Here is a 24,786-nt window from a genome sequence, read left to right on the forward strand (position 1 = left end):
TATATTGGGGTGATTATAGGTATATATTGGGATGATTATAGGTGTATATTGGGGTGATTATAGGTATATATTGGGGTGATTATAGCTATATATTGGGGTGATTATAGGTGTATATTGGGGTGATTATAGGTGTATATTGGGGTGATTATAGGTATATATTGGGGTGATTATAGGTATATATTGGGGTGATTATAGGTATATATTGGGGCTGCACCAGCTCTCCGTATTCCTCGGTTCTTGTTATGTAGTTTTTATTGCTGTCTTTTAGCTTTATCCTAACTTTGCTCTTAGTACCTTTATACTGTGACTGTCTTAGTGTCCATTTCTCATACCCAAACAAGGAAGGTTTTGTCTTACACGTGTGCCCCTCTTTCCTGTCTCCTGTCACTGTGACACCGCTCTGGTGTTGGGGATTTGCTCTCTGATGGGCACCTGCATGGATACACTGGCCTGTCCTGTTATTACCTCCTATCATGGTATATATCAGCATGTTGTTAGTACATATGTATTAGATATTATGTCATCTCTATTGTATGTGTGCCATGGAGGGAATGACAGCACTGTGCGAGTATCATATCCTGCAGCTTATAATACATGAGTAATACAGAAATGACGTATTGTACACAAGCCATGAATAATAACAGGAATTGCTCTGTATAAGTAACTGGACGTTACAGGACTATTATGTGCAGGATGTTACTCTCATCATTAATGTAAGGACCATATTATACCAAAGAGAGAAAGCCAGGACAGCTATTCCTCATGGATGGCTCCTAATACGTACAGACCCCACCTGATCGAAAATGCCAGGATGCTGCACATCTCTGAGCGTTGGATGTATGATCTGTTATCTATATACAGGTGCACAGCACAGCGTCACTACACCAGTATGCCGGGAGCCTCACATCATTACTCTGTACTGTTACCTAGCTGTATCCATGTCAGTCTTGTCTGCTCATAGTTGTAATGGAGTTGAATGAGCTGAAATACTCTGTGCTGCTGTTACCATTCTCTTTTTAGTTACAGATTTCCAGCACCACCCACATTATCTGCTGCTTGTGTGTCTGCCCCCAGGTTTGCAGGATACAGCAGCTCATTTTATAATCTGCTTTTCTTGCATTCACACAATATTATAGTAATCTGTGTTATTACGTATGCAATAAATAACATTCCAAGTGTTACTACAGGAGGAAACTATATTGTAATCTTGCAATAAAATGACTCTGATGTAGAAAATTCTGCCTCACTGCTGTGTTTAGTATAACTTGGGTGTAAAGGGGCCTATCCATTAGAAGATCTTTCTGATAGACAAAAGACAAAAGATTTATCTTTTGAAAACTCCTGGGGCTGCTGTGACAGATATCTGACATGTACATGACAGATTTTTTGCAAACGACGAACGATATCGCATGACATCATTCTGGGAGTGGATTTTTTTTTTTTATGTTTCTATTCATTTACATTAAAAAATCTTTCGTCGTTTACCGCAACAGATATATCTAATATCTGTCAGCGATAAACGATAATTGACCAACATGTTGGAGAGACAAAAGACCAAATTTGTCGGCCGCGGGAGTGCGCAATTTTATCGTTCAGAGCCTACTATCCATTAGCAGATAAATTGAACGACTGAACGAAAAAAAGTTCATCTTTCAAATTTATCTGCTAATGGATAGGCCCCTTAAAGGAAAGGGCGAGGTGTGGGGGGAATGAGGGGGAGGGTGATATATAATAATATAATGGTCAGTAATCGGGAAATATAATTAATTGAAAAAAAAATCTACAAATGTAAGTAAAGCCCATAATGTGGTGTAATGGGTACAAGGACCTGTGTATAATGTGGTGTAATGGGTACAAGGACCTGTGTATAACGTGGTGTAATGGGTACAAGGACCTGTGTATGATGTGGTGTAATGGGTACAAGGACCTGTGTATAATGTGGTGTAATGGGTACGAGGACCTGTGTATAACGTGGTGTAACGGGTACAAGGACCTGTGTATAATGTGGTGTAATAGGTACAAGGACCTGTGTATAATGTGGTGTAATGGGTACAAGGACCTGTGTATAATGTGGTGTAATGGGTACAAGGACCTGTGTATAATGTGGTGTAATGGGTACGAGGACCTGTGTATAATGTGGTGTAATGGGTACAAGGACCTGTGTGTAATGTGGTGTAATGGGTACGAGGACCTGTGTATAATGTGGTGTAATGGGTACAAGGACCTGTGTATAATGTGGTGTAATAGGTACGAGGACCTGTGTATAATGTGGTGTAATGGGTACAAGGACCTGTGTATAATGTGGTGTAATAGGTACAAGGATCTGTGTATAATGTGGTGTAATGGGTACAAGGACCTGTGTATAATGTGGTGTAATGGGTACAAGGACCTGTGTATTATGTGGTGTAATGGGTACGAGGACCTGTGTATAACGTGGTGTAACGGGTACAAGGACCTGTGTATAATGTGGTGTAATAGGTACAAGGACCTGTGTATAATGTGGTGTAATGGGTACAAGGACCTGTGTATAATGTGGTGTAATGGGTACAAGGACCTGTGTATAATGTGGTGTAATGGGTACGAGGACCTGTGTGTAATGTGGTGTAATGGGTACAAGGACCTGTGTGTAATGTGGTGTAATGGGTACGAGGACCTGTGTATAATGTGGTGTAATGGGTACGAGGACCTGTGTATAATGTGGTGTAATGGGTACAAGGACCTGTGTATAATGTGGTGTAATAGGTACGAGGACCTGTGTATAATGTGGTGTAATGGGTACAAGGACCTGTGTATAATGTGGTGTAATAGGTACAAGGATCTGTGTATAATGTGGTGTAATGGGTACAAGGACCTGTGTATAATGTGGTGTAATGGGTACAAGGACCTGTGTATAATGTGGTGTAATGGGTACAAGGACCTGTGTATAATGTGGTGTAATGGGTACAAGGACCTGTGTATAATGTGGTGTAATGGGTACGAGGACCTGTGTATAATGTGGTGTAATGGGTACAAGGACCTGTGTATAATGTGGTGTAATGGGTACTATGTGTATAATGTGGTGTAATGGGTACGAGGACCTGTGTATAATGTGGTGTAATGTGTACAAGGACCTGTGTGTAATGCGGTGTAATGGGTACGAGGACCTGTGTATAATGTGGGGTAATGGGTACAAGGACCTGTGTATAATGTGGTGTAATGGGTAGGAGGACCTGTGTATAAGTTGGTCTAATGGGTACGAGGACCTGTGTATAATGTGGTGTAATGGGTACGAGGACCTGTGTATAATGTGGTGTAATGGGTACAAGGACCTGTGTATAATCTGGTGTAATGGGTACAAGGACCTGTGTATAATGTGGTGTAATGGGTACGAGGACCTGTGTATAATGTGGTGTAATGGGTACAAGGACCTGTGTATAATGTGGTGTAATGGGTACTATGTGTATAATGTGGTGTAATGGGTACGAGGACCTGTGTATAATGTGGTGTAATGTGTACAAGGACCTGTGTGTAATGCGGTGTAATGGGTACGAGGACCTGTGTATAATGTGGGGTAATGGGTACAAGGACCTGTGTATAATGTGGTGTAATGGGTAGGAGGACCTGTGTATAATGTGGTGTAATGGGTACGAGGACCTGTGTATAATGTGGTGTAATGGGTACAAGGACCTGTGTATAATCTGGTGTAATGGGTACAAGGACCTGTGTATAATGTGGTGTAATGGGTACGAGGACCTGTGTATAATGTGGTGTAATGGGTACAAGGACCTGTGTATAATGTGGTGTAATGGGTACTATGTGTATAATGTGGTGTAATGGGTACGAGGACCTGTGTATAATGTGGTGTAATGTGTACAAGGACCTGTGTGTAATGCGGTGTAATGGGTACGAGGACCTGTGTATAATGTGGGGTAATGGGTACAAGGACCTGTGTATAATGTGGTGTAATGGGTAGGAGGACCTGTGTATAAGTTGGTCTAATGGGTATGAGGACCTGTGTATAATGTGGTGTAATGGGTACGAGGACCTGTGTATAATGTGGTGTAATGGGTACGAGGACCTGTGTGTAATGTGGTGTAATGGGTACGAGGACCCGTGTATAATGTGGTGTAATGGGTACAAGGACCTGCGTATAATGTGGTGTAATTGGTACGAGGACCTGCGTATAGTGTGGTGTAATGGGTACGAGGACCTGTGTATAGTGTGGTGTAATGGGTATGAGGACCTGTGTATAGTGTGGTGTAATGGGTACGAGGACCTGTGTATGGTGTGGTGTAACGGGTACGAGGACCTGTGTATAAATGTGGTGTAACGGGTACAGGTGGGTACGAGGACCTGCGTATAATGTGGTGTAATGGGTACGAGGACCTGTGTATAATGTGGTGTAATGGGTACGAGGACCTGTGTATAATGTGGTGTAATGGGTACGAGGACCCGTGTATAATGTGGTGTAATGGGTACGAGGACCCGTGTATGATGTGGTGTAATGGGTACGAGGACCCGTGTATAATGTGGTGTAATGGGTACGAGGACCCGTGTATAAAGTGGTGTAATGGGTACGAGGACCCGTGTATAAAGTGGTGTAGTGGGTACGAGGACCCGTGTATAATGTGGTGTAGTGGGTACGAGGACCCGTGTATAATGTGGTGTAATGGGTACGAGGACCCGTGTGTAATGTGGTGTAATGGGTACGAGGACCCGTGTGTAATGTGGTGTAATGGGTACGAGGACCTGCGTATAGTGTGGTGTAATGGGTACGAGGACCTGCGTATAGTGTGGTGTAATGGGTACGAGGACCTGCGTATAGTGTGGTGTAATGGGTACGAGGACCTGTGTATAATGTGGTGAATTGGGTACGAGGACTTGTGTATAATGTGGTGTAATGGGTAAGGACCTGTGTATAGTGTGGTGTAATGGGTACGAGGACCTGCGTATAGTGTGGTGTAATGGGTACGAGGACCTGTGTATAATGTGGTGAATTGTGTACGAGGACTTGTGTATAATGTGGTGTAATGGGTAAGGACCTGTGTATAGTGTGGTGTAATGGGTACGAGAACCCGTGTATGATGTGGTGTAATGGGTACGAGGACCTGTGTGTAATGTGGTGTAATAGGTACGAGGACCTGTGTATAATGTGGTGTAATGGGTACAAGCACCTGTGTATAATGTGGTGTAATGGGTACGTGGACCTGCGTATAATTTGGTGTAATGGGTACGAGGACCTGTGTATGATGTGGTGTAATGGGTACGAGGACCTGTGTATAAGTTGGTGTAATGGGTACAAGGACCTGCGTATAGTGTGGTGTAATGGGTATGAGGACCTGTGTATAATGTGGTGTAATGGTTAAGGACCTGTGTATAAGCCTGTCTGGGTCACAGCGTCTTCCTATGTCAGTAATGTGTATCTGCTCTATGTCAGTCATACAGATATAATAGGACAATACCACCTTATACAGGGACACATGTAGCTGCCCCTCTGCACATTCCCCACCTTTAGTTACAGGACTGGAGGAAGTTACATTATTGCTGGAACCATGTATGGTAAATCACATTTTCTCACATGATAACGTTAATAACTAGTGTTACAGATGTTTGTATTATAGTAGGGATTGGACATAAGGAGAACATAGTGTCAGTGTAATTAGCATTCATTACACAACATTGTTTAGGCCTAAGCACTGATCCCGGAACATCGATGGTTTCCGATGTTATCACACAAGACTCCTCGTCGTCTCCTCAGGGCTGGCTGAGCTGACTCCTCCTGTTACTAATAGTGGTGGACTGGCTGCTGCTGTGCTTCATGCTCTGCAGTGATCACACATTGCTCCGCGACCCATGTGACTGCCCTGACAGACTGAGAGCATAACCAATCATCCGGGCACTCAGTCATTGGCAGGCAGTGATACGCTGAGTGCCACCCTCACGTCATAGACACAGTGACAGGCTCAGAGTGACTGCCCGCCACCCAAGATCCCTGCTCCTGTGCTGCATGCCTGACTGATAATCCTCTGCATTAGGCAGGGAGAGGCCACAGGAGCGAGTTACAGTGACCCAACATTGGTACAACACTATTGTGAGGAAACATCGGAACCTCACCATCTTTGGATTAACCATTAACCACTAAAAACAAACCAATCAACTCCCATCATTACCTTATAGCTGACCATAGTGTTATAGCCACTCAGCTATATTTGGTGAGGTAAAGCCTTTAGGTCCATTCATGGCTCATTTGGTTTCCATCATGTTTTTTTTTTTTTTTTTTTTTATAAACCTTTTTTTATTGGTATCCAAAATACAATGCAAAGAAAAAAAAAACATGGAGATTAGTCAACATAATGGGTAATATACATTAAAAAAAGAATATTTTTTTACTAGAAACACAGTAGTATAAACAAAATACACCAGTATATAATTAAAGTAATAACAATCATTGCAAATCATACAATATGGAGTATTAGTGGCGTATGATGAAAATCGAAAGAAGGTTTAGTATTATCCTCTATCTCACACTCCATAGCAACCATAAAAATAAGGTGCAAATACCAATATTTCAACATTAAAAAAAGAGGGACAAATAAAAATAAGGGAAAAAATGAGAGAGAGAGAAATTGAAGAAACTTTATATTGTTACTTTACTATAGATACAAATGGCATAGAAAGAGATTATCATTTGGTTGTTAAGAAATATTCCATAGACAAAAAACTTACGGTTTCACATGTCCCATTAAACTTCAAAAAGCAATAAAATTACGATCATTAAGGCTGACGCCTTAATGGACGTGTTCCTTGCGTAATACAGATATGGTATGCCATCACACCATGTGGTTAACTGCAGATGCAGCACTCTCTTCCCTAGCCCTTCCCCATGAGGCCATGGCCTTTTTTTCAGGTGCACTATCTAATGTCTCTATTTATAAAATGGTGGAGGGAGGGCACCAATGCTCTATCTGGCAAAGGGAACCAAGAAGTTTAGTTAAGGCTCTGGTGTATTCCAATGAGCACACAATTCTGTGAATTAGCAGCTCCACCATTTTGTGACTGACAGCAATCTCATTCTGTGAGAGTGCTGAATCTGCCATTAACCACAGGGTGTGTTATAACGTAATTAGCCCTTTGTACAATCCTTCCTATACCTTCTAAACCTTTATACGCTCCTGCCTATACCTTCTAAAATTGTCGCTATTTGCGTACGCAGTCATACAGTAAATTAATGCCTTCAGACTTTGAAATGTGTTTCCAACGCACAAAGGATATTATTCAACATAAAAACAGTAGGATACACGCTGTGATCTAAAGACAATTTAGGGCAAAGAAATTATACAGACCCAAGGTACAGCTATACATACGCACGCGCACTGGGACAAGTTACCGGCATCAACAAGAAACCTCCGTCAACAGCATCAGCATGAAGACTCTAGATTGGAGTCTGTATGCACATTTATACCCTTACAGGGATAAGCAATACAATAGGCAAGTTTGGCATGATTCCATTGCTTCTCCGTCACGGTGCTTCTGTTACAGGACATTTAACAGGTCGATTCAAATGGACACAGATCAGCCTCCGACAGCCTTTTGTCTCCTTTTTCCTGCCGCATGCAAATCTAAGCTGCTAACATTACAAAGTACATTTTAGTGCTTTAACTCTCTACAGTCCATAAGTTGAGAACGCATGTTGCAATCTTCTCCCCCAATGACACCGGATAGCTGTTGAGACAGAGTAGATCAGTACAACACCAAACATGGTTAGCTTATCATGTACTAAACCTTAGATCTAAAATAGTCTTTATTTCACAACATTAGTAATAAATGAATAAACCTTGAATATTTCACTTTGAAGCTATGGAACCTTTTATGTGAGTGTGCAGTGTGTAAGTATGGGGTTTGGGAAAAGACGCTAGTTAGATTTATGTAGTGAGGACTTTATACTTGGGGCAGATGTGTACGCATGAAGCTAATAAACAGCGTTCGCATACAGGATATTATGCATTCGCTAAAGTGCGTATTTTTAATGTGTGTATGGGGTATGGTGAAATATGCGATCGCTAATAATTGCATCGCCATTGTATTACCCAAGGAACACTTCCACTAATGCGTCAGCCTTAATGATCATAACTTCATTGCTTTTTAAAGTTTGAGTGGCAGAAATTCAATAGGTTTTGTGAAATTTCAGATCATGTCTAAGAAGCCCTAATGGGACATGTGAAACCGTAAGGTTTTCTTGTCTATGGAATTTCATTGCTTTTTTAAAATGTATTGGGACACCAATGTGTTTTCCACAAAGATACAATCAATAGTCACCAAATCAAATTGGACTTGATAGTTCCAAATGGCTGGATACCACTGATATAGCACTAGAAAGAGGTACCGCTGGATCTTCCTTCTTGTAACACCATAAACATGGAGAAATATAAGGAGAGAGTAAAATAATAGTGCAGTATGCCCTGAAAACGATGGTTTTAATAACAGATGTACACTTACAGGAAATATATGAATAAAAAGCATGTAACAAATCCAATGAGTGACTGCGCCCAGCATCCACGTCAGTGTGTAGATATCAATCCCAGATGTAGCCAGGGAATAGTAAGTTCATCACTCCGGATGTGGCGATCCACTGTGATGAAATACACATAGACCGGTGACAGGTGCCGCAGTAAGTCCAAGAGGTGAGCCTCGGGGATACAACTTATTACTCAATACTTTAATAAAGGAACGATCATAATTTGTAGGGGCATAAATATCACATAAAGTGTAAAGAACACCAGAAAGCGTAATCTGAGGAATAACAAATCGGGCATTTAGGTCAGATATCTGCTTTTCAACTACAAATGGGAGCCCTTTCCGTATAAGAATAGCAACTCCACGCGCTTTAGAGGTATACGATGAAAAAGCTACAACCCGTTGTCGCAACACAGATAATTTCACATGTTCCAAATCTGTCAGGTGTGTTTCCTGTAAAAAAGATTTATCGGCTTTTTTCAAATTGAGATATGAAGTTATTTTGTGACATTTCACAGGGGAATTGGGGCCTGATTCAGACCCGCTTGCGAGCGCATAGCATAGCGCTCGCAAGCGGGTCGATGGTGGCCCAGTGCACACGTGCGGTGCACAAGCCCCGTAGCGAGTGAGAACTTCACTCGCTACGGGGCTCGCAACAAAATGGGGCAGCTGTCGATGTTGATCGACAGCTCGCCCCATTTTGTGGGCGGGTCGGGGCTCGCCCCTACCCGCGGATAGGGAGGTAGGGACTCGCCCCATTTTGTAGGCGGGTAGTGGACTTCCTGCTCTATTACAGCAGGATTTCCACTCGGCATTGAGAGTGCTGAGACTCTACCTTAGGGTCTCCTCGCAATGCCGATGGTCGTGATAATCGCAACCATCTCCAGCCCGCTCTCACAAGCTGTGGGTGGGCACCCACAGCTTAGCGAGTGGGCAGGAGAAAAAAAATAAAAATCCCGCCCTGATTCAGAGCGAGCGCTAGCAAACAGCGAGCGCCTCTGAATCAGGCTCTTAATGCCTTGGACATTCCAAGAACACACTCTAATATTATTCAATATTTAGGGAGTTTAGAGAAAATAGCGCAGACATCCCACCCAAAAAAGCACACCATCGCATTGCTATAGAACAAAAAACATCGATTTTATTAGTTGTAACATCTCCCCAATCTTGGAAAAAAGATGAAAACAGAATAAAAAAAAGGAAAAGGAACCAGAGAAAAAAAAAGGAAAAAATGTAAATAAAACAGAAATAATCCACGGTATGAATACAGTTAGAGACATATGAGAACAAGGAAGAGCCGCGCCCCCCCGTAATAATGTTGATAAAAATATATAGAGCAGTGGTGTCAAACTCGGGCCCTTCAGCTGCAATGGAACTACACATCCCAGCATGCACTGTCAGAGTTTTGCTATTAGGACTTGCTAAAATTGTGGCAGGGCATGCTGGGATATATAGTCCCACAGCAGCTGGAGGGCCCGAGTTTGACACCACTGATATAGAGTATAAGAAAGAAATATATACATAGGCATATCAATATCAGATGTACAAATAATAATATGCCGGAATATTTCTAACATGAAAAGCACAAAAGTCTAAAGAGAAAAATCGGTTAGAATTAAACCAATTTTAAATATGCTGCAAAGTTCCAACAATGATATCCCAGGGCAGCAACATAAAAGTGCAATAATATAGAAACACCATCATCGGAAAACACACAACAGAATCAAAGTATTAATTGTATTAGAGCAAAGCAGTATCTGAGAGTCCAGTACAAGAATCTGACAATAAGCAGAAAATGATATTTAGTAGGTATATAAAGGAAATCTATCAGTCAGGATTAGCCATGCGCTCTTCCTCCTCCTCTTCCATGTATGCTCGGGCATCGGCGGGCACAGTAAAGTCTTTAAAATCTTTACCTTGCAAGATTCTGAGCTTAGCGAGATAAAGAAGAGCGAATTTCCTCTGTGTCTGGACAAGCTTTGAGCAGATAGGGTTCATCTCCTTGCAGGCCCTAGTGACTTCGGCCGATTAGTCTAGAAAAATGAGCAGGCGATGGTCATTCCACATGGATCCTGTCCATCTTACGAGCAGCAGACCAAAAAGTCATTTTATGAGGAGTTCAAGCAACAAAGTATCACTGTGCGTGGGCGTGAGGAATCGGAGAAAGATCCTAAACTGTGCACCCTTTCAACAGTAAAGTCAGGTATAACATCAGCAACTCCCAAAATCTGTGGTAGATCAGAGGGTAGGAATTTGATGAGGTCAGGGCCCCTCAGACTTTCTGGAAGGCCTACCTCACGCAAATTATTCGGGCGGGAATGATTTTCCAAGTCATCTACTTTGCCGATCAGCTGGTAGCTGGATTTTTGCATGGACGCTGCCTGTTGTTTCAATTCGAAGATATCTTGTTCATTCTCACTAATCTTCTGTTCGTTAGATACCGGTGGAATCAAGTTGGGATTTTACCTCTTTCAGAGCTGCCACAGACGTAGCAGACTGCTGTTGCATAATTGGGGCCATTGTATCCTTAATTGCTCTCACCATGTCTTCATAGACTAATGGAAATGCAGGGGAGCATCTGCTTGGGGCAGGGTGGAGAGTGGTGAGTTAGTGGTACTTAGAGGACGTCTGAGAAGGCTGAGAGGACATCACGACTAGCGATGAAGGCTCTGCAGGGATAGCAATATCTCCACGTTTACCCGATTTGTTTCTGACGGTTTTTCATGGGGTAGGGGCGATTAGGAATTTCCCCATGTCCCGTATTGATAATTAGGAATGTACTATATAGATTATGAGCACCACTAGTAGCAGATGAGGTGTAATAAAGCAAAACAATAGTAGTTCCGATAAATAGGCAAGAAATAGTTCAGGATGGATACCCTTGCGCACAGAGTATGTGTTTGTGTAACTAAGGTAAGTGCTTCTGCCATGAGTGGGGATACTAGAAAATTGGGTTGTGTAGCGCTCAGACATATTGCTAAGTGGTATTGTTATAAATGATTGGGTGATGTGTAAAAGAAGAATGGACCCAAAATGTTGTAAGATACAGTAATAGTTTACTGGTCTCAATAGACAGCAGCAGTACACAGAATATTGGTTATGTACAGAGAGATGTAGCAATAATAGATGTGGGTTGGTTGGTATGATCAAATATTATAATGTGCACAATGACACAAGTGGGGCTATCTCGGACATGCAGGATGCAGCAAAACAAAACAAGTCAATGTGGCATGTCCAGTAACAATGGTAGTGTGGTAAAGTGGAAGGTGGTAGTGGGTATTATCAGTACCCGGAATGGTCTATTCCGGTATTCAGAGAGTCCAATACGTGGTTAAGCAGAGTGTAATTTCCACCTAGTGTTGCGGTCTTTTTAGAGTTAGGGGCAGCGTCCAGCTTACCTGTCTGGTCGTCCTGGTTATGCGTGGTCAGTGCCTGGATACCTGTGGATGTGTAGCAGAGAGACGTGGGCACGGGTGGCCTTGTGTGGTAACCGTGTGATGTTGATCTTGCACAATGGGGACCTTCAGGAGATGCTTCCTCCGGCAGTTGAAATGTAGCCTGACCGTGGTGTATCCATCCTTCTTGTTTGTAACATCCAGGTACGTTCCTGGCACGGTGTGATGAGGCATGATTCCCCAATCCTGGGGTTTTGCGGGTTGATTCCTGCTGGGTGGTGCTCTGCGTTGATATCGGCTCAGACCGGTCGGTAGCACAGCCCGCTGTGGGTGTGGGTGTTCATGCTAGCTGTGGTATAGTGTAGTGTTTGGTATAGAAGATGTGGATGCAACTCCAACACGTTTCTGCCCAGTGCGGGCCTTCCTCAGGGAGTATGAGTGCATACTGGACATTGTCACATTGACTTGTTTTGTTTTGCTGCATCCTGCATGTCCGAGATAGCCCCACTTGTGTCATTGTGCACATTACAATATTTGTTCATACCAACCAACCCACCAGGGACGGTTCTAGGGTTTGGCTAACTGGGCCGTCGTCCGGAGCACCGATCCCTGGAGGGCGGCACTGAGTCAAAATATAAAAAAAAGGTCTTTGTCTTTGTTTATTGGCGGGCAGTGCTGAGCCCTGCGCACTCAGCTCAGATGCTGCCCGGCTGTGCGCGGCACCTTGGTGTGACGTCAGAGGTCACGCAGCATCGCGCAGTGCAGCACAATGCAGCCTGTCTTCCTTCAGCCATGCCCGCAACAATCTTAAGTGAAGGAGGATGGAGCAGCATTGCTGAGGGGGCTAGTGTGGTGTCAGGCAGCCAGCCCTGGCCCCTGTGAAAATAAAAGCCTCTGACACAAAAATAAAAGTGCCAGGGCCAAACTATTCAGGAGGAGGGAAGGAGCCCTGCTGCACCCCCCCAGGAAAGGAGCCCTGCTGCACCCCCACCCCAGGAAAGGAGTCCTGCTGCACCACCACCCCAGGAAAGGAGCCTGCTGCACCCCCACCCCAGGAAAGGAGCCCTGCTGCACCACCACCCCAGGAAAGGAGCCCTGCTGCACCCCCACCCCAGGAAAGGAGCCCTGCTGCTGCATCACCACCCCAGGAAAGGAGCCCTGCTGCACCCCCACCCCAGGAAAGGAGCCCTGCTGCACCCCCACCCCTAGAAAGGAGCCCTGCTGCATCCCCACCCCAGGAAAGGAGCCCTGCTGCACCCCCACCCCAGGAAAGGAGCCCTGCTGCACCCCCACCCCAGGAAAGGAGCCCTGCTGCACCCCCCCAGGAAAGGAGCCCTGCTGCTGCATCACCAAGAAGCCTGCACCCCCACACAGTGCCTGCTGGAGCACCCCTTGCTGCCTGGTTGCTGGTTTGGAGGAGACTGGAGAGTTATACATGCGTTACTGGCCTAGGTGAGTTTCCTCTCTGAGGATGATGTACATTATATTTGCAAATTCATCATACGCCTGCTGTGCTGTGATATGGTGAAAAGGGTGGGCTGGGGACCTTTGCTGAAAGTAATTTATTCCTGTCGGAGGCTGGGGACAGGGTTGGCCATATATGTTAATATACTTCTGCTGCTGACTGTTGGGGCCCGGCCAGGGGCCATGAAAGATTTATTTTTTCCTGTGGGCCTGTGCTGGGCCATGAATAATGTTTATTTTATAGTACCTGTGGTGTTGGGGACCTCTGGCTGAGCCCTAACAATACAAAAATAAAAGTACATTCATGGCCCAGCAAAAGCCCAAAAGAAAAAAATATTTTACTTGACCAACTCAATGCCAGGGATCCCATGATTGAAAAAATGGCCCAGGATTGGCCTCCCTGTGGCGGCCATGACAGCAGGTCTTATCAGCTGCAGCTCATTATCCCCTACCCCACTGTGAAGGATACCACATTACACACGGGTCCTCGTACCCGTTACACCACATTACACACGGGTCCTCGTACCCGTTACACATTACACACGGATCCTCGTACCCGTTACACCACATTACACACGGGTCCTCGTACCCGTTACACCACATTACACACGGGTCCTCGTACCCGTTACACCACATTACACACGGGTCCTCGTACCCGTTACACCACATTACACACGGGTCCTCGTACCTGTTACACCACATTACACACGGGTCCTCGTACACACGAGTCCTCGTACCCATTACACCACATCATACACAGGTCCTCATACCCATTACACCACATTATACACAGGTCCTCGTACCCATTACACCACATTATACACAGGTCCTCGTACCCATTATACCACATTATACACGGGTCCTCGTACTCATTACACCACATTATACACGGGTCTTCGTACCCATTACACCACATTATACACGGGTCCTCGTACCCATTACACCACATTATACACGGGTCCTCGTACCCATTACACCACATTATACACGGGTCCTCGTACCCATTACACCACATTATACATGGGTCCTCGTACCCATTACACCACATTATACACAGGTCCTCGTACCCATGACACCACATTATACACAGGTCCTCGTACCCATTACACCACATTATACACAGGTCCTTGTACCCATTACACCACATCATGGACTTTACTTACATTTGTAGTTTTTTTTCCCATGAATTATATTTATTGATTACTGACCATTATATTATTATGTATCACCTTCTCCCTCATTCCCCCCACACCCCACCTTTTCCTTTATACACAAGTTATAACTAAACACAGCAGTGAGGCAGAATTTTCTACATCAGAGTCATTTTATTGCAAGATTACAAGAATATAGTTTCCTTCTGTAGTAACACTTGGAATGTTATTTATTGAATATTTAATACTACAGATTACTATAATATTGTGTGAATGCGGCAAGAAAAGCAGATTATAAAATGAGCAGCTGCTGTATCCTGCAAACCTGGGGGCAGACACACAAGCAGCATATAATGTGGGTGGTGCTGGAAATCTGTAACTAAAAAGAGAATGGTAACAGCAGCACAGAGTATTTCAGTTAATGTAACTCCATTACAACTATGAGCAGACAAGACTGACATGGATACAGCTAGGTAACAGTACAGAGTAATGATGTGAGGCTCCCGGCATACTGGTGTAGTGACGCTGCGCTGTGCACCTGTATATAGATAACAGATCATACATCCAACGCTCAGAGATGTGCAGCATCCTGGCATTTTCCATCAGGTGGGGTCTGTACGTATTAGGAGCCATCCATGAGGAATAGCTGTCCTGGCTTTCTCTCTTTGGTATAATATGGTCCTTACATTAATGATGAGAGTAACATCCTGCACATAATAGTCCTGTAACGTCCAGTTACTCATACAGAGCAATTCCTGTTATTATTCATGGCTTGTGTACAATGTGTCATTTCTGTATTACTCATGTATTATAAGCTGCAGGATATGATACTCGCACAGTGCTGTCATTCCCTCCATGGCACACATACAATAGAGATGACATATTATCTAATACATATGTACTAACAAAATGCTGATATATACCATGATAGGAGGTAATAACAGGACAGGCCAGTGTATCCATGCAGGTGCCCATCAGAGAGCAAATCCCCAACACCAGAGCGGTGTCACAGTGACAGGAGACAGGAAAGAGGGGCACACGTGTAAGACAAAACCTTTCTTGTTTGGGTATGAGAAATGGACACTAAGACAGTCACAGTATAAAGGTACTAAGAGCAAAGTTAGGATAAAGCTAAAACACAAACAATAAAAAACTGCATAACAAGAACCTGGGAATACAAAGAGCTTGTGCAGCCCCAATATATATATATATATATATATATATATATATATATATATACACACACATACATACATACACATACATACATACACACAGCGGGTAAATAAGTATTGCGCACATTAACATTTTTCTCAGGAAATATATCTGTAATGGGGCTATTGTAATGAAATTTTCACCAAATGTCAGCAACAACCCATGCAATCCACACATGCAAAGAAATCAAACCATAGATGTCCATAAATTAAGTTATGTGTAATAATATGAAATGACACAGGGAAAAAAGTATTGAACACATGAAGAAAGGGAGGTGCAAAAAGGCATGGAAAGCCAAGACACCAGCTGACATCTATCAGTAATTAGAAAGCAAACCTGCCTCTTGTCAGTGCAAATGAATATAAACTGGTTCAATCCCAACTGACCACCTATAAAAAGGTGTCTCATTATCAAGGTGTCACACAAGATATATCTCATTATGGGTAACCGCAAAGCACTCTCTGAAGACCTTTGCAAACTTATTGTTGCAAAACATAATGATGGCATTTGGTTAAAGAAGGATTTCTAAACTTCTGAATGTTCCATTGAGCACTGTTGGGGCCATAATCCGTAAGTGGAAAGAACATAAATTCACCATAAACACTGCCTTGATAAAGCAGCCTTCTGGCAAAACGTGCGTCGGCGTTTCCCAATTAGTCACCATTTACTATACAGTAATTTGACAGTATACCTTTGTCTATTGTTATAATAATCTGATTTAGAAGAGACAGTATATAGGATTGGGCTTAGAGCGAAAAAAATGACGTTTTGCGCAGTTGAGCCGGGATCATAAGAGAGGTCTGAACCTCCAAGATATATAAATAGATCCTGTGGACAGTACTAAAGAAAGTAACATATTCCACTAATAGTTACTGGGGAGACTGCCGACACTGAGTTACAGGAAATAAATCAGCAACGTGATAGATATATTGGTTGGATGTGAGAAAACATTTAGAAAGACAACAGACTGTCCCTTATTACATACTGTCCCTTATTACATACTGTCCATTATTACATACTGGGGACAGTGAGATACAAAGTTGTACATTCTGATAATATATCTGCAGTGTGACAGATCTTTTTATAGAAAACCACCTTATATCGTGCTCTCACTATAAACTGCAAAGGACCTATTATATTTATGTATACTCCAGCTACAATATCACATTACATAATTAGCTGTATAATACACTACGCTACCAGTGACATATATAAGTTTGATCACTGAGATAATTAAACAGCTATATACCGTATAGTATTTAGTAACAACGTTGATCTTATACATTGATAGTAAGATCAATAAACATTGGTAGATTATTATACTATATATGACTAGCAGTGACAGGGAATTCTAATCTATTTCTTATTATTTCACATTCTAACTACAAGCACGATCTATAATTATAACCAATATTTCACCTTTCCTTTTTTCTTGAACACATTTTTAATGATATAAATAAAGATGGATATATTTTAATACTTATTGACAGAAGAATAAACGGAATAACAATCCTTATAGTGCACCATATCATATACTCTACTTCTCTCTTTTTTGCTTCATATTATAACAAAGCTTGTATTGTCCTTTCTGTCACTACCAAATAATCTCCATCTCCTGACCCTGCACATTACTGGTGGTGTCACCACTGTGGGAGGTTCACAGTGCAGGACATACTGAGGACAATCTGTAAATGGCCATGGTGACAGATTAGTTATGTCCCTATATTACATCATGTGGTCTTGTTATTGCACAAATAGGCCAAAAACACAATACTAATCTAATACAGAGCTTCCCAAACTCCGCCATTACAGGCCAGGGTATAAGGATATCCATGCTTGAGTCCAAATGGTTAATAAAACTGACTGAGGCACTAAGTGACCTGTGCTCAAGCATGGATATCCTTAATACCCGGACTGTAATAGCGGAGTTTGGGAACGTCTGATCTGATAGAATAAGGAATATGAAAGCCATTACATGAGGAACCTGTTGGAGCCCTATGTTGGCGACATCTGTGTGGATATATAATAAAGTGTAATATATTAGTATATAGGGGCTGATTCAGCAGAGGACACAATGACAATAGTTACACAGTTAAAGCGAATGTTTGCCATCACGCCTGCGTATAAGTCACACTGCGCACACACAGCGATTACATTGCTATTACGGACGCACAGAGGAATACATCACTTAGTGAATGGCAGGGTGATAGCATTTGGGAGGAGGTAACACTGGGATGGACAGAAAACTGCAGGCGTGTCTATCCGTGTGATCGTCATGTCATGGGAGTGTATAAATTAATCGCTATGGCAGCTGCAGCATGAGACCTCTCTGCATGTCAGGAGAGCTGCAGTGTTTGTGGATGGTCAGACCTTATGTAAATGCTGTGTGACTGCTTGATGTGCGACAATGGTACCGATGAGAAGGCAGCAGTGGGCGTGGTTATGGCGGCTGTGCCTCGGCATTAGCATATATTAGCACCTGCAATCTGTAAGAGACTGCAGCTACATTGCTTCTGAAACAGGCCCATAGTGTGATGATGTAAATGTCATTTATCCTTCACTATGCAGGGACAGCAATCTAGACTAACATTGTATTTATGCTTCTTCTGATAATTCCCAAGTACTGCAAATACCGCTGCAATTTCTATATATATCTAGATGCTCATAAACATTGTTTTTCTCATGTGTGATGTCTCTGATGACTAAAAAGAGCAGATTTCTGTGTAAACCATTTCCCACACTCAAGAGCATGGAAATGGTTTCTCACCTGTGTGAATTCTCTGATGTTTCACAAGATTTGATTTTTGTGTAAAACATTTCCCACACTCAGAGCATGAAAAAGGCTTTTCACCTGTGTGACGTCTCTGATGTATAACAAGATATGATTTAAGTATAAAACATTTCCCACATTCAGAACATGGAAATAGATTCTTACCTGTGTGACGTCTCTGATGTGTAACAAGAGCTAATTTATGTTTAAAACATTTCCCACACTCAGAACATGGAAATGGTTTCTCACGTGTATGACTTCTCTGATGTGTAACAAGATTTGATTTCCATGTAAAACATTTCCCACACTCAGGACATGGAAATGGTTTCTCACCTGTGTGACATCTCTGATGTGTAACAAGATATGATTTACGTGCAAAATATTTCCCACACCCAGAACACAGAAAAGGCCTTTCAGCTTTGTGAACTCTCTTCTGATGTATAGAAAGACTGATCTGCTTGGTAAATCCTTTCCCACATTCAGAACATGACAATGGATTATCACCTGTGTGATCTGAGCTGGGATTATCAGGGGAACATTCCTCATGGTTAGAGGGAACAGATGATATATTTGCTTTATGAGATGCTGGATGCATAGTGGGGGTAATGGAGTTTTCTCCTGGAGAGTTCTGTGAGAAGTTATTATCGTCCAGGTCACAATCTAGAGATAATATGAGACGTCTCCCCAAGTTATTACTGCTGCTGTGTCCATCTGCTGGGAACAGAATAATTATATGGAATTAGCCTCTCTGCAGAACTATACCATACTGTGTAACTATAATAAGACGTGCCCGGCTGTACCCCTACATCTCATACTGTGTAACTATAATAAGACGTGCCCGGCTGTACCCCAACATCTCCTACTGTGTAACTATAATAAGATCTCCATCTCAGTATGTGTAACAGAGTGCAGGCATGGTCTATACATTATATCACACACAGGACATACTAGCTGTATCCTGCTGTGTCCTCACACTCTCCATATCTCCATCTCAGTATGTGTAACAGAGTGCAGGCATGGTCCATACATTATATCACACACAGGACATACTAGCTGCACCCTGCTATGTCCTCACACTTTCCGGATCTCCATCTCAGTATGCGTAACAAAGTGCAGGCATGGTCTATACCAGGGATTCCCAACCACTGTCCTCAAGGCAACTAACAGTCCAGGTTTTAAGGCTAGCCACACTTGAGCATAGGTGACCTAATTAGTACCTCAATTATTTTGATTTAACCATCTGTGCTTAAGTATGGATATCACTAAAACCAGGACCGTTAGTGTGCCTCGAGGACTGAGGTTGGGAATCACTGGACTATACATTATATCACACACAGGTCATACTAGCAGCACCCTGCTGTGTCCTCACACTCTCTGGATCTCCATCTCAGTGTGTGTAACAGAGTGTAGGCATGGTCTATACATTATATCACACACAAGTCAAACTAGCTGCATTCTACTGTTATCACCATCTCAGTATCTGAGATACACCAGAGAGTGTGGGGAGGAGACTGGTCAGATCTCTGGGCTGGTAACATACAGTGACATGATGTGAGGGGGATAGCAGGAGAATCATAAAGGCTGATGGCTCCCGTCTTCCACACTGGGCAGATACATTTACTTCATTAGTTTGTACTGACAGAGGAGAGTGTAAGAGGAGACTTGACAAGGAGAATGTGACTATTCTGTAATAAGTGATTATTACTCACCTGTACTGATATCTTTAGGGATTTTGTCCTCCTTACACTGCTGATCACCCCACGGCTTATTATCAGTGTAATACGTCTCTTTTTCTTCCTCTGTATCTTCTGCCTTCATATCAGTCACATATGTCTCTTCTTCTCCCTCTGTATCGTCTGCCTTCATATCAGTCACATATGTCTCTTCTTCTCCCTCTGTATCGTCTGCCTTCATATCAGTCACATATGTCTATTCTTCTCCCTCTATATCTTCTACCTTAATATTAGCCTGAGCTGCACCCTAAACAAATTTTTTTTTTTTAAATAATGTTTGATTGCATTGAGATTACACAGTATAATATCAGTGTATAAGACACACACAGCATCTCTACAGATCATATAGTGACAGTCACTTTGGTATATTGGTGAGACCCTAAACCCATCTACCTGATGCTCCTGTGGGGTCCTGTGATTCTCCTCTGTACAATCTTGTGAATAAAGAGGATGGGGACATCTCTCTGTGTTATTTCTGTTACTGGGTCCATCTGTAGGAGACACACAGTGACTGAGTACATTGTATATATGTGATTATTATATTATGTGTATATAGGGAGCCCCCATACCTAATCTCCCCTGTACAATAAATGGCAGTGTCCTCTTACCCAGTGATGTGAGGGGCCGGTGATTCTCCATCATCACGTCCTTGTACAGACCCCTGTGTTCCTCTATATACTCCCCCTTCTGCATGGAGACATAGACAGTGACATCCTGACACCTTATAGGAACCTGACACACACAATGATACAGTCATCACCCAGACACATCCCCTGGTGTTACTGTATAATGTCCCATTCCCTGCAGTCGCCTCTCCAGTCATCACCCAGGCACATCCCCTGGTGTTACTGTATAATGTCCCATTCCCAGCAGTCACCTCCCCAGTCATCACCCAGACACATTCCCTGGTGTTACTGTATATTGTCCCATTCCCAGCAGTCACCTCTCCAGTCATCACCCAGACACATCCCCTGGTGTTACTGTATAATGTCCCATTCCCAGCAGTCACCTCCCCAGTCATCACCCAGACACATTCCCTGGTGTTACTGTATATTGTCCCATTCCCAGCAGTCACCTCTCCAGTCATCACCCAGACACATCCCCTGGTGTTACTGTATAATGTCCCATTCCCAGCAATCACCTCTCCAGTCATCACCCAGACACATCCCCTGGTTTTACTGTATAATGTCCCATTCCCAGCAGTCACCTCTCCAGTCAGCAGCTGAATGATCTCATTGGCGAGTTCCAGGATCTTCTGGTCATTGTGTCTCTCATGTATCAGTGAGTGAGGTGGAGGCACCGTGATGGGACTCTGGTTCCTGCTCAGTCCTCCTGACACATGGAGTCGGCTGCTGGGTGTCTCATGCACATCGGATGTCTTCTTCACTACTGTATAACCCTGTGTATTGGGGGAAACATCAATGGAAAGGTCAGTTAAACTCCATTTAAATTACACTGTTTATTCAGGTGTTCATTTTACATAATATACAAGAAAACTATATTTACAAATACTTGTCCTGTAACAATATTCTATATACAGTAAAATGAGTATATAGTATATCCTGCAGCTCCGACATGTTTGGGTCAGTGTAAACCTCATACTTGTGCAATGTACTAAATCCAAACTCCAGCCAGGACTGTGGGACTGATACTATATCTGAGACCGGCTCCCTGCTGCTCGGTTATTACTATAGATATAAGTGATGTCACTGTGACACTCCCAGATCCCCTCACCTCCCAGTCACGTCCCTGTATTATTACTATAGATATAAGTGATGTCACTGTGACACTCCCAGATCCCCTCTCCTCCCCAGTCATGTCCCTGTATTATTACTATAGATATAAGTGATGTCACTGTGACGCTCCCAGATCCCCTCACCTCCCCAGTCATGTCCCTGTATTATTACTATAGATATAAGTGATGTCACTGTGACGCTCCCAGATCCCCTCACCTCCCCAGTCATGTCCATGTATTATTACTATAGATATAAGTGATGTCACTGTGACGCTCCCAGACCCTCTCACCTCCCCAGTCATGTCCCTGTATTATTACTATAGATATAAGTGATGTCACTGTGACACCTCCAGATCCCCTCACCTCCCCAGTCATGTCCCTGTATTATTACTATAGATATAAGTGATGTCACTGTGACACCTCCAGATCCCCTCACCTCCCCAGTCATGTCCCTGTATTATTACTATAGATATGTGATGTCACTGTGACACCCCCAGATCCCCTCACCTCCCCAGTCATGTCCCTGTATTATTACTATAGATATAAGTGATGTCACTGTGACACTCCCAGATCCCCTCACCTCCCCAGTCATGTCCCTGTATTATTACTATAGATATACGTGATGTCAGTGTGACACCCCCAGATCCCCTCACCTCCCCAGTCATGTCCCTGTATTATTACTATAGATATAAGTGATGTCACTGTGACACTCCCAGACCCTCTCACCTCCCCAGTCATGTCCCTGTATTATTACTATAGATATAAGTGATGTCACTGTGACGCTGCCAGATCCCCTCACCTCCCCAGTCATGTCCCTGTATTATTACTATAGATATAAGTGATGTCACAGTGACGCTCCCAGATCCCCTCACCTCCCCAGTCATGTCCATGTATTATTACTATAGATATAAGTGATGTCACTGTGACGCTCCCAGACCCTCTCACCTCCCCAGTCATGTCCCTGTATTATTACTATAGATATAAGTGATGTCACTGTGACGCTCCCAGATCCCCTCACCTCCCCAGTCATGTCCCTGTATTATTACTATAGATATAAGTGATGTCACAGTGACGCTCCCAGATCCCCTCACCTCCCCAGTCATGTCCCTGTATTATTACTATAGATATAAGTGATGTCACTGTGACACTCCCAGATCCCCTCACCTCCCCAGTCATGTCCCTGTATTATTACTATAGATATAAGTGATGTCACTGTGACACCTCCAGATCCCCTCACCTCCCCAGTCATGTCCCTGTATTATTACTATAGATATAAGTGATGTCACTGTGACACCTCCAGATCCCCTCACCTCCCCAGTCATGTCCCTGTATTATTACTATAGATATAAGTGATGTCACTGTGACACCTCCAGATCCCCTCACCTCCCCAGTCATGTCCCTGTATTATTACTATAGATATGTGATGTCACTGTGACACCCCCAGATCCCCTCACCTCCCCAGTCATGTCCCTGTATTATTACTATAGATATAAGTGATGTCACTGTGACACTCCCAGATCCCCTCACCTCCCCAGTCATGTCCCTGTATTATTACTATAGATATACGTGATGTCAGTGTGACACCCCCAGATCCCCTCACCTCCCCAGTCATGTCCCTGTATTATTACTATAGATATAAGTGATGTCACTGTGACGCTCCCAGACCCTCTCACCTCCCCAGTCATGTCCCTGTATTATTACTATAGATATAAGTGATGTCACTGTGACGCTGCCAGATCCCCTCACCTCCCCAGTCATGTCCCTGTATTATTACTATAGATATAAGTGATGTCACAGTGACGCTCCCAGATCCCCTCACCTCCCCAGTCATGTCCCTGTATTATTACTATAGATATAAGTGATGTCACTGTGACACTCCCAGATCCTCTCACCTCTCCAGCCATGTCCCTGTATTATTTATAGATATGTGATGTCACAGTGACACTCCCAGATCCCCTCACCTCCCCAGTCATGTCCCTGTATTATTACTATAGATATAAGTGATGTCACCGTGACACTCCCAGATTCTCTCACCTCCCCAGTCATGTCCCTGTATTATTACTATAGATTTAAGTGATGTCACTGTGACAGTCCCAGATCCCCTCACCTCCCCAGTCATGTCCCTGTATTATTACTATAGATATAAGTGATGTCACTGTGACACCCCAGACCCTCTCACCTCCCCAGTCAGAAGATAGATGATCTCCAGAGTGAGATGTAAGATCCTCTCAGACCTGTGACTCCCGTCCTTGTCCATCCTCAATGAATCAGTGAGAATACAGAATGTGTGAGGTGTAATAAAGACTTTGGTTCCTCACAGCAGGACTATCTAGGAATAAATATAATAAATATCACAGGGAACACATGTAACAAAGTCAGACATGTAACACTGAGTGACCAGTAAGTCTCCCCTTTCCCCCCAGCCATAGAGCCCTGGTCAGTGTCTGTCAGAGGTTCCTGTGACCCAGCCCCATAAGGCTCCTCAGAGGCCGTCACACAACGCTGTACTGTATAAGGTTACACCAATGCTCCTCTCCTGGCCGGGGGTCTTATTCCTCCCAGACACAGATTTGGTGCAATTTGCTCCACGTGAATCTTTAACAAACACATGAATTAGGGATGTTGGGAATTTTCACTTTTGTTTTACATTTATTCCAGATACGGAGAGAATCTGTGACTATACTGAGGTCATACAGATAACACGGGTGTGAGGGGGGAGTACACAGGAGAGCAGAAGGGGTGCAGATATGGGGAGAGAGTCTGTGACTATACTGAGGTCATACAGGTAACAGGGGTGTGAGGGGAGAGTACATAGGAGAGCAGAAGGGGT

General features: G+C 43.4%; 2 protein-coding genes across 3 annotated transcripts in view; one reads left to right on the plus strand and one right to left on the minus strand.

The window, feature by feature from the left end:
- LOC148504712 (uncharacterized) overlaps positions 1-24,786 on the plus strand; it is a 106,649-nt gene that overhangs the window by 55,350 nt on the left and 26,513 nt on the right. The window lies entirely within an intron of this gene.
- Positions 15,692-20,700, minus strand: LOC148504714 (uncharacterized). Of its 2 annotated transcripts, none has more exons than XM_088448583.1 (3): positions 20,615-20,700; positions 20,198-20,468; positions 15,692-19,199 (listed from the first exon to the last, which is right to left on the minus strand). In XM_088448583.1, the coding sequence occupies exons 2-3, from the start codon at positions 20,400-20,402 to the stop codon at positions 18,460-18,462; spliced, it is 945 nt and encodes a 314-aa protein (XP_088304709.1). In that variant the 5' UTR covers positions 20,403-20,468; positions 20,615-20,700; the 3' UTR covers positions 15,692-18,459. The 2 variants fall into 2 exon arrangements, with proteins under 2 accessions (XP_088304709.1, XP_088304708.1); XM_088448582.1 differs by having other exon boundaries at positions 15,692-19,202.

This window comes from Taudactylus pleione, unplaced genomic scaffold (assembly GCF_031769625.1).
Source record: "Taudactylus pleione unplaced genomic scaffold, aTauple2 ptg000459l, whole genome shotgun sequence".
Taxonomy (NCBI): domain Eukaryota; kingdom Metazoa; phylum Chordata; class Amphibia; order Anura; family Myobatrachidae; genus Taudactylus; species Taudactylus pleione.

Bases quoted from the DNA above. Each gene is read 5' to 3' on its own strand.
- LOC148504714 (XM_088448582.1), bottom strand. From the start codon at position 20,402: ATGAAGGCAGACGATACAGAGGGAGAAGAAGAGACATATGTGACTGAT. The intron at 19,203-20,197 runs GTGAGTAATAAT...TTCTGTTCCCAG, and splicing joins CCCTAAAGATATCAGTACAG to CAGATGGACACAGCAGCAGT.